General features: G+C 47.0%; 1 protein-coding gene across 4 annotated transcripts in view; it reads right to left on the minus strand.

Moving 5' to 3' along the window:
• The window catches only part of LOC123766697 (saccharopine dehydrogenase-like oxidoreductase), a 356,813-nt gene that overhangs the window by 199,164 nt on the left and 140,490 nt on the right, over nucleotides 1–17,159 (minus strand). For all 4 annotated transcript variants that reach the window (XM_069307404.1, XM_069307405.1, XM_069307406.1 and 1 more), the window contains one exon: nucleotides 9,875–10,011. In XM_069307404.1, coding sequence (XP_069163505.1) covers nucleotides 9,875–10,011 — 137 coding nt within the window. The remainder of the gene's footprint in view (nucleotides 1–9,874; nucleotides 10,012–17,159) is intronic.

Genomic DNA, 17,159 nt, shown 5'->3' on the forward strand with positions numbered 1-17,159 from the left:
CCCTAACGGGAGACAACGAATGTGGTAACTCTGATGCACCCACAACAAAACCGAGCCAGTCTCTGAACCCAGGATGAATCGGGACATGCCAATACTCTTTCTTGAGGTCCAGGGACACCATCCAAGCGCCCGGCTCCAATAGAAGCCAGGACAGAGTGGTTATCCAAAATGAGGGGTAAAAAACCCAGGGGTTCAGACTTGACAAGTTCAGAATGAACTGTAGGTCCACACAGTTCTGTTTCGGAACTGGAAACATGCGGGAAACCCACCTGAGGGACATTGGTATGAGCGAACATAGCAAGCCACCCCCCCCCCCCACAGCGCCCCGTCAATGGGGTAAACCGCGAAAGGGCCGATGCCCCTTACGAGAACCCGACCTGTGCACAGAGTGAGCACCGCACCAACCAGGCGCAGCTGGGACTGAAGGCTGCACTGGCTCCGAAACTGGCACCTGAGGCCCACCTCGACGGGCAGAAGCCAATGGAAGAAGCTGGCTACATATACTGTTACACCACAGAAGCAGCAAACAACAAAGGACAAAAGGGCGAAGATAATCTAAGAACCAGGGCCCAAGCAGATTCCAAGGAGGAGGCAAGCACCACTTGCCGACACTCGAGGGGTGTGGCTAAAAAACCCAACAGTGCATCCCGCAGGATCAACACAAACAGCTTCAAAAGTGCAGACAACGCACGAACAGCCAAGGCGTTAGACCCAGGAATGGCCCCAAGCGCCTCTACATCCTCCGTAAGCCAATCCGAAGACAGCTCAAGGAGGGAAACGAAACAGTACCGAAGACAACGAGCCCAGTGCATGCAAGTCCTCAGCCACCAGTGCTGCCGACAAGGAGGAGACCTGCACATAAAGCTGAACCACGCCAACATCCTGCAAGAGAGTCGGAGCGAAAAGGCACTCATTAAGGTGTGCAAAGTCACCCCAGGTAAACTTGGACTACAGTCAACGCCTCACACCACTCAAACATGCGGTTACGACAGAAGGTGTCTCAAGCATCCAGCGAAAACATAGGGCAGTCCGTTAGCCAGGACGACTCCGGAACCTCGTAACGAACCCAGTATAGAGACAAAGACCCAAACCTGAAGAAAGACTGATCCATTATAGAGGCATAATCCGGGTCGCGCAGGAGGTAAGCCGCAATGACCGCCCGCACCTCAGCCGAAGAGATGCGGGAAGCCGAAAACCTCCAGAAGGACGGAACCGAAGGACCTGCAGGGACACGGAACCGAACTCGGGGAGGAGCCGAACCCAAATCCAACTCATACACAGCGGGGGTTGGGGGGGTCGGAGAAAAACCCCACTCCTTGTAACAGCAAGCCCCTCTCAGAGGGTCTGAAAACCCAGGCAGGGTCCAACGGGGCCCAAGGCCCCCAAGTCAGCTCCTCCCCAACCCCGGGAAATTCCATGTCAGGACACAGGGGCGAGTCGCCCTCCAAAGCCCCGGCCTCACAAGAAAAAGCCGGGGCAGCCGGAACAGCAGGAAGAAGAGGATTGGCCCACTGGTCAGAATCCGAATGCCTCCGCAGCCACCCCGGAAGGGGCAACCCCAGAAACTGCCCGAGTCTCAGCAACCTCTAAACCCTGCCCTGGCCCCAAAACTCTCAGATTCTTAGGAGCTGGAAGCAGGGAGGGGGGGGGGTGGAAGGAACCGAAAGAACCACAGCAGGGAAAGAACGAGGGGGGTGCGGATGGAACCAAGGCCAAAGCGACCAACACCCCCAAGTCCGGGTCCCTATACACAAAATGGGACAGCTGCGGGGCATCCGGGGAATCAACCAACCTAGCGCGTTGCAGCAACTTAAACCTATCTTGCAAAGCATGAGCTGCCTGCACCTGAACAATATCATCATCAGATTGGGTGAACCGAGTCACATACAAGCAACAAAGTTCGCAGGACTTTTTGTCGAATGTGTCACCGACACAACAGGCAGCATGACAGAGGCAAAAACAATGAGCATCACCATGAGACAAGGGGACAGAGCAACCCTCAAACTTGCAAAAAGTGAGAGGGAACTCAGGGGTCACATCCATTGGACCCAAGCACCCCATGAGGTTTCCCCAGGGGGTGCTTGGGTTCATAGACCCAAGACCCATAGACTGGGTCTGCTAAGGGTTATTCCAGGCAGGGTACTGCTAACCAGTGTCCAAGCTACCAATCAACACTGCTAATGCTGAACATCCGGGATGTATCCACTCACAAGAGCGAAGCAGGGGGTATAACCAAACACAAACAACCCAAGTATAAAGGGGGAAAGGAACACCAAGACCGACTCACCCCTCCCCGCCAAGCAAAAAGAAAAAGAAAAGAAAAACGTTGCGAGAGGACTGCGTACCCAAAGGGAACAGAGCCGGTCGCTGTTATAGGTACAAACTAGCTACGCAGTATCCCGCGCCTGTATCAGTGTAAGAACTACCACTTACCCCAAGGCAAACTAGAGAGGAACCTCCCCCCCCCCCCCACCAACACTCCGGTGGTCAAGTGCAACGCAGCGAAAGACCAACAGAGGTAGACCCAAGGTGACTTGTGGAAGGTAACCCCAAGCCCCTAGGGTGGTACTTACAGGGCATTTAGGCAAGGGAGCCCTAAGCTCATGCAGCCCACGTACCTAAGAATAATACTCCCAGCTGGCACACCACCTAAAAGAAGAACTGAACGCAGGCACAGCACATTAAGAATCTGGAGCCACAACGACCAATCCTTATCCCATCAGCCAAGGAACTGAGGTGTGGATCGCCGGCGTGGGGGTCTGTGGCTCCCCCATTCCCCTCCCGGGGAGGGGGGAGCTGCGCAGACATACAGCGCGACTCGTGTGACATCATGCTCATTTGTCGTTTTCTTTTGGGGAGTTCTGTCCCCTCATTTTTCTATTTTCTTTATTTTAACCAGAATAGGAGTTTGTTTTGGGGCGCTTACCTTTCTGGGTGCCTGTCTCGGTCGATGGGAGATATAGAATGCTCTAAAATTCACATGTGCATTTCTATGCGCCATTGCTCCTCATGCCTCTTTGAGGAGGCCCGGTTCTGGCCATGGTCCCCGGTAGGTTTAGAACTCCACCCACATCGACTGATGCCAAAAGTTAGGACTATCCCTATCAGCCTGGATAGCTCCGAGGAGACGTAGGGGGCTCCCCCCCAGAGAAAAAAATAAAAATAAAAGGCAAAAAGTGAATTTGCGAAAGTGAATATTCTTATATTTCTTCAGCATCTGTGTTTAGTTAGTTTAAATCTATGACCTCTTGATCTTGAAGTTGTAAATGATAAATTCCCTTCCCTGAACATGTTTATGTAAAAATAAATACCATATTCCATTTACTTTGGCTGTGGGGAAGTGGACAAGGTGCGCTGTGACATCATCAGGGGGCTGGTCGCCCGGACGTGACTCACCCAGACACGGACGCGTGGGCCATTCAAGCACCGGGTGTTGACACAAATATATTTTCAATTATTTGCGTGTCAGTAATGTGTCCACAATAAATGTTTATTGTCGCAATATTACTTGTTAAAAATTCACTAAAATTACAATATGTACCGTTTCACACACTATTTACACAGTAACACACTGTATTACACACTCAGTACTTCGGAAGTGAGTAATAATCAACAAAGTAGTCCATGGTACACAGCGCGACTTCGCTCTCGTTGCCCCAGGTACAGTATATTTTCGCTTCTTGTTTCTTCGTTCTGTGTTAGTTAGTTTAGTTCATTTATTATGCACCCCATACCCATCTTGAGGGCAGTAGTGGAAAGGGTTACAGAGGCACATAATGGGCTCAGGGACTGAACCCCACAGTTCATTTAGCTAAGCAAGTTACAATCTTGATGAGCTAGTTACAAAATTCAGTATAAGTCGTCACATCAACAATGGGTTTGAGATCGACCACAAGTACAATTTCTAAATTAAGCAACTGACATATGTGGAGAGTTCGTTCTGTGTGCTGGCAAATAACGCACTAACATACACCCCTTGACATTAGTACCTGTAGGTGGTATGTAGCCAAGCTTGTAAAACATAAGGTAGTCTTGAAAAGATTACAGGAAAAGATCAATTTGTAAGGTAGTCGTGAAAAGATCTCTTTGTAAGGTCCCACACAGGAAAAGATTCAGCCAGCCTCAAAGAGTGTCCATCAGTCAGGAAGAGAGTCAGCTATTCTTGAAAATATGTATGGAAAACACCACCATGGAAGCCACTAACACTGTTCATCTATGCTACTTGTATCAGATGCATCATCACTGAACGCAGAAAACGATTCATTATTTATCATCTAAATAAATTGGAGATAGCATAGGTGGGCCAGAGTGGCGCTCAGAGCTACAACTGGATACGCTCGCTGTATCGTCTTCATAGGTGCTGTATCACTTGCATCCGACCTTTGGTTCTTATTGCACCTAGCTTCACCAATATTATGACCCTTATGTTCTTCAAACAATAAGGTTTGCATCTCACCGACAGCGCGCGATCTTTCAACACCGCGTCGGACAGTTATTTGGGAGCCAGAGGAGCATACGCTACCCATGGTTGCTCACTCAGTACTAACCCAGCCAGCAGTCCTAGGGGCATTCTGGGATTTTTTTCCAAGATGGCTGCCTCTCACTGGAGGTCCTAAGAGTCCATTTCGTACACAACCAACTTCGCACACATTTAGAATGGGTACAAAAAAAGAAAAAAAAAAAAGAGTTTTCTCAGATGGCATAGTTTGCCGCCTACCGACGCAGTTAACACTTTGATGTTCTGGGCGCACATGCGTCACACTACCCCGGGTGGGTTTGGGCATTCCGCGGGAGCGCGCGGTAATTCTGAAAAGTGTATAATCTTTTCAACTTTGTTACCTCAATTCTCATCCTAGGTTTTTCAGTTTGGTATCATTGTGTTTACAATAGAATTCTCTACAGGACTAAAGGCATATGAAGTCCAAATACCCAGCGTAGTATCTGCAACAAACAGAGAAAGTAAGAGCATGTTACCCGGCAGCGCGCAGGATTGATAAAATGTGTACACTCCTTTCACTTTGGTCACCTCAATTCTCGTCCTAGGTCTTTCATTTTAGTATCAATGTGTTCGCAATAGAATTCTCTATAGGACTAAAGGCATATAAAGTCCAAATGGTCGGCGTACCATCCACAACAAACAGAGAAAATGAGAGCATGTTACGCGGGAGCATGGCTCAAGAGCGATAAAATATTTACACTCCCTTCACTTTGGTCACCTCAATTCTCGTCCTAGGTCTTTCGTTTTGGTATCATTGTGTTCGCAATAGAATTCTCTACAGGACTAAAGGTATATGAAGTCCAAATGCCCAGCGTACCATCCACAACAAACAGAGAAAGTGAGAGCGTGTTACCCGGGAGCGCGCAAGACCGATAAAATGTGTACACTCCTTTCACTTTGATCACCTCAATTCTCGTTCTAGGTCTTTCATTTTGGTATCAATGTGTTTGTAATAGAATTCCCAACAGGAATATATGCACATAACGTCAAAGACAACGGCACGCCCCACCCGCCGACAAGATGAAAGTTACCAGAAAGAGAGCGCTGCACCACCCCAAGGCGCCTCTCATTATACTGAAATGTGTATACTCTCTTCAACTTTGTCATCTCAATTCTCGTCCTAGGTTTTCCAATTTGGTATCAATGTGTTCGCAATAGAATTCTCTACAGGACTAAATGCATGTAAAGCCCAAAAGCCTGACGAGAAAGTGAGAAAGTGAGAGCGTGTTACCGGGAGCGAGAAAGAGCAATAAAATGTGTACACACTCTTCACTTTAGACATCTCAATTCTCGTCCTAGATCTTTCATTTTGGTATCATTGTGTTCACAATAAAATTCCCTACAGGAGTATATGCAAATATAAAGTCCAAAACCCTGGCGTCCCACCCACAGCAAACAGAGAACGTGACGGTGCGTTACCGCAGTGAGCACTAATAAAGAGAAATAAAATGGGTATACTCTTTTCAACTTTGTTACCTCAATTCTAGTCCTAGGTCTTTCATTGTGGTATCATTGTATTCGCAATGAAATTCCCTACAGGTGTGTATGCATATAATGTCCAAAACTGCGGCGCACCCCTCCCGAAACCATCGCCAATTTGCAGCGGGAAATCTCGCAATGCTGCGTCATTACCAGACTTCCCCCAAGTAAAAACGTCACGCAATGCTGCGTCATTACCGGACCAAAGTGTTAAGTGGTTATTGCCTCTAGCCTCTCCTCGTAGCTCTTGTCCTTCAGTTCTGGGAGCCACTTAGTGGCATGTCTTTGCACCTTTTCCAGTTTGTTGATGTACTTCTTTAGATATGGGCACCATACAACCGCTGTACATTCCAGCTTTGGTTTAATAAAAGTCGTGAACAATTTCTTTAATATTTTGCCATCCATGTATTTAGAAGCAATTCTGAAGTTAGAAAGTGTAGCATAGGCCCCTCGCACAATGATCTTAATGTGATCCTCAAGTGATAGTTTTCTACCTAGAACTACCCCTGGATCTCTTTCTTTATCAGACTTCTATAAAGATTTGTCATATAATTTATAGGTTGTGTGGGGTCTATGTTCTCCTATTCCTCATTCCATAAATTGGCATTTATTTACATTAAATTCCATTTGCCAAATGGTGCTCCAAATACTTATTTTGTGCAGGTCTTCTTGAAGGGCATGACAATTATCTAGGGTTTCTTATCTTCCCTATTATCTTAGCATCATCAGCAAACATGTTCATATAATTCTGTATTCCATCTGGTAGATAGCTTATGTAGACAATGAACATTACCGGTGCAAGAACTGAGCCCTGTGGCACTCCACTTGTGACATTTCTCCAATCCGATACATTGCCTCTGAGGTATATGTCACCCCTCCAATATTTTCCAGTTTCCAGAACAACCTCTTATGTGGAACTCTGTTGAAAGCCTTTTTTAGGTCCATATAGATGCAATCAACCCAACCATCTCTTTCCTGTAAAATCTCTGTAGCTCGATCATAGAAACTGAGTAAATTCATTACACAGGATCTTCCAGATCGAAAACCACACTGTGTCTGATATTATATAGTTTTTCTCCAGGTGTTCTACCCATTTAGTTTTAATTATTTTTTCCAATATTTTGACTATTACACTTGTCAATGATACAGGTCTATAAATGAGGGAGTCTTCCCTGCTGCCACTTTTGTAGATTGGAACTATACTAGCCTGTTTCCACACGTCTGCTACGATTCCTGTACACAGGGATGCCTGAAAGATTAGGTGAAGTGGAATGCTGAGCTCAGATGCACATTCTCTCAGAACCCATAGTGAAATGCCATCTGGCCCAACTGCTTTGTTCTTACTTAGCTCCTTTTAGCATATTTTCCACTTCATCTCTAGATACCTCTATACGCTCTATGTTGTTCTCTTAAATTCTTATTGTGTCTGGTTGTCTGAAGATCTCATTTTGTACAAACACACTTTGGAACTTTTTGTTTAATATTTCACACATTTCCTTTTCATTTTCCGTGTATCTGTCCCCCATTTTCAACCTCTGAATATTATCCTTTACTTGCAGCTTACTTTTAATGAATTTATAGAAAAGGCCTGGATCTGATTTACATTTGTTTGGTGTTACCAGGCAAGAATTTGTCACGTCAGCAGTCTCTCTCCCAGCCAAGTGCCACCGCATGGCACCACATGAGGAACCAAGACCCTCATGTTCACGTGCTTTCACCTCATGTTCACGTAGTGGCTGTACTTTGTGTAACAAACTAGGTTTGTTGTAGGAATTATTCAGTATGGTTTCTTATAGACTATGGGGTTTGGAAAGTTTGGAGTCAGACGGTAGTGACCTGACTCGGGGAGCACGAGGTCATCTCCCCTGGGAATAGCAATTTAGATAACAAAATCTAAAGGCGCGCCTTTGTCTTAAGCAACGTATAATGAATTATTTTACAGAAATCAGTAATTTAGAGAAATTCAAGTCTTCATTTCAAATTGTATTCAATAGTATTCATGTTTAAAGAATCAAGAGTATCCTCAATTGTCGGAATACTGAGCAAGTCACCATCAGTGATGTCACTAGCTAAAGACTAGCCTCGGACGCAGAGCAATTTTGGTGACCCGGGGTCATGTGTCACCAAAGCCTTCCACATTTAGTAATTCTCAAAGGTCAAATAGCCATTTTGTAATTGGAAATAGCCTTTCCCTAAGATGCCTGTGCAATTACCTTCAGTTTAAAAGAGTTCAACCATCTGGGTTGTTCAGTGCAACAGAGATTAGTTGTTCAACTTAAACCCTGCTAGTAAACTTAGTGAGCCTGGCGTAGGAATACCTCTAACTCTGACCAGCTGTGAGGAAGGCAGAGTGAGGGAGATTCAGTGTGGACCGGTCAACAATTGGGGGAGGTCATCCATCTCAACCTCTCCCCAATATCAGCACTGCATCTAGCTGGTCGCATTAAAAGGTATAGTTTGCTACAGTTTTGTACAAGGAAATAGTTCATCTCATGCCTCGTAGGGAGTGTTATGTATAGGGAGTGATTTCATTTAGTTTTTGTTTAGATTTTGCATTTAATAAATATTTAGTTAGTAATTTGCATTTTATTATTTCCATGTTTTCATGTTTCTCTTATCCTTGTCACGTGGTCTCCACGAGTCTGAGTTTTTAGTTGGGCCGCAAGCCTAACAAAGCATAAGAGTTCAGTTATCCCTTTGTTTGCTATAATTTCCCACACTTAACACTTTCGCGCTCTTGGCACAGTGAAAAAAAATTGCCCCTTGTGTGTGCGGCGCTTCGGGCGATCGAGAGGCAACATTGAAAAGTGTATACTCTTTTCACTATCCTGACGTTAATTTTCGATGTACGTATTTCATTTTTGTACCAATGAGTTCACAATAGAATGTTCTAGAAGAACATAGGTATAAAATGTCACCAAAACATGAGTTAGACCAGCACCAAATAAAGAACTACGTCGATCAATAGCTGTGAGCGCCAGATAGCAACGAAATGTTTCTACTCTCTTCAGGGTTGTCAACTCCACACTTGTCTTACAGCGTTAATTTTGGTATCACAATCTCCCTCCCACACCACCACCAACACTCTCCCTCCCACACCACCACCACCACCAACACTCTCCCTCTCACACCACCACCAACACTCTTCCTGCCTCTCCCCCCTCAATGCCTCCCTCCTTCAATCACTGACTCCCTCACCACCACCACCAACACACTCCCTGCCTCTCCTCCTCAATGCCTCTCTCCATCAATCACTGCCTCCAAAAAAAAAGTAACTAGCTCATCATGATTGTAACTTGCTTACCTAAATAAATTGTGGGGTTCAATTCCTGAGCCCATTATGTGCCTCCGTAACCCTTTCCACTACAGCCCACAAGATGGATATGGGGTGCATAATAAATGAACTAAACTAATAAACTCACTGCCTCCCTCACCACCATCACTCTCCCTGCCTTTTTCCCTCAAAGCCTCCCTCCATCAATCAATGCCTCCCATCCCTCCCTCAATGCCTTGGAGGTTGGTGGCCTGTTGCCATGTGAGGGCCCGCCAATACCAAAACGAACCCAATACCGACCTACGGTTATATCGACCGCCAGACCGGTATATGAGGCTCCAGTTACCAGTCTCCCAAACCGGTCGTTATTACCGGCAGATCGGTATAAAAGAGGCCATTAAATTGAGTGGATACTGTACTCATATTCCAAGGCAAACTTCGTACATCAAGTCAAATTTTACAAGGAAATTGACTTTGTATTCCAAAAAACTTGTACTCCAGGGCATTCGTACACCAAGGTTCCACTGTACAAACCAAAGCCTATTTTGCATTACTTCTTTAATACTTCATTAAATTCAGTCCAAAAATATTAATTTTACATAGCAAAAATTAATTTTGCTTACCTCTTTGTGATTTTGTGCTTGGGTGTTGGTAAACGTTTGGGAAATAGCTCCTGTCGGATCTTTCCAATTTCATTCTGATTTGCAATTGCTAAAGCGGCTGATTCCATGGTACCAGTGTGAAGCGTTGAGTCTCCATCCTATGATTGAAAAAAAAAACAGCGTTTTATTACATTCAATGCTGGTTTTCTGGAGGGAACCCCGTTGGCTCCCTGGAGCTACCTACCAAAAGAGGAAAGCAAGAGGGACCTACCCGGGAGGCGGACGTCCCTCACTCCCTAACAGAAAACAGAGACAAAAGCCGCAATCGCCAATCCAAGGCCATACAGGCCCAACAAAGCCCAGGAACATCAACGATTGAAATGCGTAGCCAACCCACAAATGTTGTGGGCATGGGGATAGACACAGGCTGGCTGGACCAAACCACCCCAAGGACGACCTAAGAGAAATGCACCCTAGAACAGGGAAGAAGGGAAACCGGAGCAACCCAAAGCGTGATCCCGGTCACGGCAGCTGTAGCACACAAAGAACGGCGAAGCGCCGCAACTGAACACAACACAAGATGTACCCGTGGCCCGACCAACCATGCATCAACAACTCAAGGACCCCTCCGGAAAGCAGCTGTGTCAGTCTTCACCAGAGAAGGAGATGGATGCAAGCAAACAACCTGTCACGAGGACCAAAAGAGCAGAAACCCTGGTGCCAGAGGAGAGCATGAAGCACCCCGACCTGACCCTCAGAGGCCAACACCAACAAGAAGAGCGCCTCGGAAAACAATCCAGAACCGAAGAGGCCACAACAAATCGAGGAGAAGAGAAGAGAGCCACCAATCCAAGAACTAGGACAACTCAACAAGCGCAAAAGCAGGTGAGACGTGAACCACGCCAGAGACAGCTCGCGAATTGGTGCTGAGAGAACACCAAAACCGAAGCAACCCGGAGCGGCTCCACCAGCGCCGCATGACACAAGGCGACAGTATGTGGAAAGATGACGGCTCTGAACCTCCACTAGAGAAGGATAAGACCACGCCAACAAAGCGCAGCAATCTTATGAAAAGAGTATGTTGACCAGACCACACACTAGAAAGTGAAGGGACGACGATGTTTCAGTCTGTCCTGGACCATTCTCAAGTCGATTCTCAATCAACTTGAGAATCGTCCAGGATGGACCAAAATGTTGTCGTCCCTTCACTTTCTAGTGTGTGGTCTGGTCAACATATTTCAGCCACGTTATTGTGACTCATCATCTGCTCATGAAAGGACAAAAGAAAAAGGGAGGACCGCCAAAAAACTCCACACTGCTGCTGAGACGAAGCACACAGGTGAGACACCATCAACGAAGCCACCTGAACACCAACAGATGATGAGAGACTCGAGGCAGAACCGAACCAGCCGATATGGACCAATTGAGCAAGGGATGAAGCAGAGCCATGGAAAAACCGCAGGTGCAAACACCGAGCAAGCAGAGCCGGAAACCCAAGCCATCAAGGAACCAGATGGAACGTTTGATGTACAAAAAACTTCCTAATGCTAGCGAGCTCGTCAGATGATCAGAGACACTGGTTCCAACGCGAGACTCGTGAGAAGCGACACCATGAGAACAGGAATGCGCCAACTGGCAAGGTAAGCCAGGAAACCAGGAACCCAAAACCGGAAAGCTGGGAAAGAAGCAACCCAGGCGAGCAGACACGCCCCGTCCGGGAGAAACCCCCAGGACCCTGAAAGACCAACAAGTCCGACAATGGATGACAACAAGAAGCCTCCAGCAGAGAAACGCGGAACAGCAGACACCGCAAACAGCAAGGACAAAATTGTGACAAAAACGAAGAGCCAGGGCCCAGGCTGAGGCCAATGAGGAAGCGAGCACTGCGAACCAAAACGCAAAGCGAAAACAGGGACATCGCATCCCACATTAATGGCGAACGCAGTCCCAGCAAGGCCCGAGGAGAACTAACTTGGACGTGAACAGCACGAAAACAAAAATGCACCGCCTGAAAGCGAACACAAAAAAAAAAGTCCAGAGCCAGGGCCTGAAACCTAGCACCTCCCGGCCCAACAAAAAGAAACTGTAGGAACAGGAGAGGAGGAATGGAAGCTACATCCACCTGCATAAAGGGCAACCCAGAAACTGGAAGTGCCAAGCAAGAAGATGAAAACGCAGAACCATAACCGAACACAGGGGAGGTGCAAAAGCAGGGAACTGAACATGGACAAAGTCCAACCTAGCATGAACATCAGTAAAACCAAGAAGCACACTCTAAAAAACACAATAAAGTGTATAAGATAATAAGGAAAAAATGGAAAAATGCAAGAAAATGACCAGACAAAGTCCAAACATCAGCAGCTAGGGACAAGCTTGTAGAAGCAAAATGAGAAACAAAGAAGACAGACAGCAAGCGAGAATGAAATGGACATGACCTACTACATAGAGAATCCAATGGATATGAAAGGGCTCAACCAGGCACTGCATGACGGTCAAGGAATGTGTCATGAGGCAAAAAAAGACCCAGGCACGGAAAGACTAGATAAAGATCTCGAAAAACGAGGCCGTACCACACCGTGTAACGAACAACACAGACGGACAAGGAAGGTCCCAGGGAGAAGCATGTAAGGGGGCCAAACAAAATGTAACAACCAATCCCCAACACTCATCCAAAACCCACGAACAAGATCCTGGCTGAAAGAGACGCCAGACCGAATAAGCTCACCTTTAGAGCGTAGACACTATCGTGTCACGACACATCGTAGCTGAGAATATGCCGGGAGAATCGCTAGTGGAATAAGGTCAGAGCCGCATGTGCAGGAGGAGAGTAGGGTAGAGGGGGATGGGGTGCCACACACCCGTATGCAGATAAAAAAAACAGGCGTTCTCCCCACATTTGTAATCTAGAACACCCCCCCAGTATCTATTAGGCATGGACTGGAGAGATAGGAGGAGCGAGAGCGGCGAATCACCCGAGAGAAAAAGAACGCGGAACACCAACACTTGTGTACACCGTCCATAAACAAAACAAACTCCCACGGCACATGTGCAGGATGCATGAGGCCCGAACCGCACAACCCTCCTGGCGGGGAGGGCGTCGACTAGGAGTACGTAAGGAATATTATCAACACAGAGACAGAGCACGGAGAGAAGATATAAGTACAAAAGAATGAGTACCGAAAACCAAGAAGAAGCACGGAAGAGGACCAACAAGTTCAAGAAAGGACTAAAGGTAAACCTCACCGGAAGACGACAGAAATTCCAATAATACGGGAAGTATCGAAGACCTTTCTGAACCTTCGAGATCCAACAGAAGCAAGCATAAAATCACGAAGGCTCAAAGGCACAGTCACACCTGAGGCCAACGGTCATGCAAAACCCCGCAACAATGGGAACATGACCTCGACATGACAGCGAATCCATATCCCAGAAAAGAAGGGTGAGAAAATGGAGGAGAACACCCATCGGCAACACGGAACCGACGGACCCGAAGGGACAAAGAATCGAACCCGGGGAGAAGCCGACGCCCAACAAACACGTACGCAGAGGGGGGAAAAGGAAAACCCCACTCCCCGTAACTGCAAGCCCTGCTCAGAGAGTAGAAACCCCCCGGCAGGGTCCAACGGGGTCCAAGGCCCCAAGTCAACTCCTCCTCAGCCCCGGGAACCCCCACGGCAGGACCCAGGGCCGAGCCATCCCCCCAAAGCCCCAGCCTCACAAGAAAAAGCCGGGGCAGCCGGAGAAACACAAAGGAAGGGAGTCGACTAGCAGACCCATAAGTCACGGCTCGAGGAACAGGCTCGAATGCCTCTGTCGCTACCCCCGGAAGGGGCAATCCCCAAGACCATCTGAATCTAAAGACCAACGAAACCCCGTCCCAACCCCAAAACCCACAGACAGTGCGGATCCAAAAGCAGGGAGGAATGGGGGGGGGGGGGGACCAGACGAAACTAAAACGGGAAAGACAAGGGGGCGTGGACAGAAACAAAACCGAAGCGACCAACATCCCCAAGCCCGGGTCACAACTAAAATGGGGCAGCCTTGGGGCTTCCAGGGAGGAAACAACGTAACGTGTTGCAACCACCTGAACCCAAAAAGCAACACTTGTGTTGCCTGCACCCGCATAGTCAGCACAGGACTGGGTAACTGAGTCACAAACAAGCAACAAAACTTGCATAACTCCAGGTTGAAGGTGCCACTGACTCAACAAGCAGCAGACGGAGGCCAAAACAGTGAGAGTCACCCTGAGAGACAAGGGGACAGAGCAACGCTCAAACTCGCACAAAGCGATGGGGGAGACTCAGGGGTCACATCCATCAGACCCATGCACCCCCTTGGGGATTCCCAGGGTCTTGAGACGGAACTCACGCTCAAGGAAGCCCAGGCAAGGTACTGTTAACCGGCGCCCAAGTCAACCAAACAACTTTCTAAGAATTGAACCCCCGAGACGTGTAAACTCACGGGGACCAAGCAGAGGTACCACCGGAAGAGACGAGTACTCAGTACACAGGGGGCAATAACCAAGGCGGACCCCCATACCAGGCATGCAAACAAAAAGATAAAGAAAACCCCGCGGGAGGACAGCCTACCCAGGCGGAACAGAGCCGGCCGCTATGATTGGTGAAAACAAGCTGCGCAGTACCCTGTGTCCCTTACCAGTGCAAACTGCCTCCTACTCTAAGGTGAACAAAGGCATCAGAACACCCGAGCACACAAAGAGCGGCCAAAAACTGAGCAGTAAACAGCCAAGCAGAAGCAGAACCCAAGGAACTTGTGGAAGGTGGCCCCCAAGGGCATTACTTACCGGGCACCTAGAGAAGGGAACCCTAAGCGCATGTAACCCGAGTACTGGAGAATTACTCCTGGCTCACACACTCTTATAAGACAGCCACCATGCCACAAGGCATAGAGCTGAGACCAAGTCTGAAGCCAGAGCACACGACCTCTGCTTGGTGCATCAGCCTCAGAACTGAGGTCTTGAGTAGCCGGGCAAGTGGGGTCTAGGGCTCCCCCTTCACCCTCCCGGGGAGGAGGTAGCTGCGCAGACAATGGCGCGGCGACGTGGTGACATCATGCTCGTTACCTCGTTTTTGTTTGGGCCCACTAGTTCGGCTCTCAGTAGCAATTTCTTAACTAGAATAGGGGTTTGTTTTGGGATGTTTACCTTTCTGGGTGCCTGACCCGGTCGATGGCAGACATGAAATGCCACCAACCACATGGGAGTTTCTATAGGCCATTGCTCCTCGTGCCTCTCTGAGGGGGCCAGGTTCTGGCTCATGGTACCCGGTAGGCCTAAGAACTCCATACACATGACTGATGCCAAAGTCTGACTATACCAATATCAGCCTAGATAGCTCTGGGGAGCCGACGGGGCTCCCCCCCCAGAAAAAAAGGCATTGAAAGTAATGAAATGCTATCATTCAACCAAGAATTGGCTTCTCCTGAAGCTATCATTCACTGATTAGTGCCATACTATTAGGTGCCATCAGTTACAAAGTTCTATTAGCCTACCAAGGAACACAAACCAGAACTTGGCCCCCTCAGAGAAGTGCAAAAAGCAATGGCCTATGAACACTTTATATTTAACCCTTGAACGACAATAATGATATATATACCACATTTGCCAGCGTAAAAGACTCACCCTTGCATAGGACGCACCCCTATTTTACAAGGATATTTTGTGGAAAAACCATTTTAGTATGTTTCATCATACATTTATTATTAAAACATATTTTAAAGTGCATTTTGTACCCCAACTCTTACCTCCTCTAAGATCAGCTAGGTAGTTGTTTATATTTTGGACAAGAGAATTTTTATACAGGATGTGATGATGTGTTGCCACATCAGGCCACCAGGGCGGTCCACCAGGTGGCAACTCACCACCAAAGTTCTAATGCCTACATATTGTCAAGAACACAAATATCCATCATATACAATAAAAAAACAAATAAAACTGCATTGGAAACACATAGAACAAATAATTTAAAATATATTTGTGGCAACTAAAGGTGCTTGAATGGCACCTGCGTGACCGCCTTTTGGAACTTTACGCACGGACACACAGCAAACACGCCCCCCCTTCTCCACTTTCCCACAGCCAAAATAAGTGGAATTGATTAGTTTTTCTAGGGACGGCCCTGTTGGCTCCCTGGATCTATCCAGGCTGATATGTAACTACAATGGAGCCTTAACCCTTAAATGGCGCATGGCTATATACCATTTGACACCCACAGGCGCTTACAAAAAAAAAAAAAATATTCTTTTTTCTTCCTAACCTGTTTAAGTTGTGTTCCCTGATCACAGGAAAAATAAAAATAAAATCAATTGTACTTACTGGCGATGTAATTGAGCCGAGAAGATGGATGATGACGTTACAGTTTGCATGTTCGCTCATGCACTGTGCATCCCGGAGGCGTTGCGCGCAGTCTTCAAGCAGCCACAGTTGCCACGAATTTATTTTCGCATCATTATTTATAGTGTTTACGCGTGTATTCTTTGCAATATTAGTCACTAATTATGTTGCACATAATGTCACTTGACAGTTATTGTCAATATATGTTGCACACATCGAGTATACACATGCACACACAAACGTTTTCCATTACGGCATTATATTATGTACAGTAATCACAATGTTCATTATTTTATATGTACACACTAGCACGCACTATGTACAGGTTTTTGCACTATTATTGCACATTTAGAAATCTTGGAGTGAGTGGTAGTCTTGAAGCAGTCGACAGCACACAATGCAACTCCACACCCTTCACACCATTTTACGTTTTTGCTCTCTTCATTTTGTTGTTTTACATACTACACATGCACGTTGGCCTATTGCACGCTTTCCACCTTCTGGCAAATTCTTTAGTCTGTGTTGCTGAAAGGCATCCATGTGAGCGAGCCTGGGTGTTGCATCATGCTGCAACACTGGGTTCATGATTGGTCTTCGTATGCCAGGGACTTCTTGACCAAACTTTGCTAATAACTGTGTTGCAAGTGTAAAAGCAAATGAACGGAAAACAGGGTTACGTCCAGTTTTCACCAGGTACAAATTATAGCACTTCAACATGCTTGTCAACGAGATGGAAAAACCCTTTTTTCGTCCACCTCAATGTTTTCCGCACACACTCGATAGTGCCAATCATCATGTCAGCCTTATCAATCAAACGCATGTTGATATTGTAGTCAAGAACACAATCTGGCTTACATACTGGTTCTCTCGTTACACGGTGCACCTTGCCACTGTTCAACATTGTACCCTCATGAACGGTTGTCAGCAGGTTCACTTCTCTTTTGTCTTTCTACC

This window comes from Procambarus clarkii, chromosome 60, assembly GCF_040958095.1.
Source record: "Procambarus clarkii isolate CNS0578487 chromosome 60, FALCON_Pclarkii_2.0, whole genome shotgun sequence".
In the NCBI taxonomy this organism is placed as follows: domain Eukaryota; kingdom Metazoa; phylum Arthropoda; class Malacostraca; order Decapoda; family Cambaridae; genus Procambarus; species Procambarus clarkii.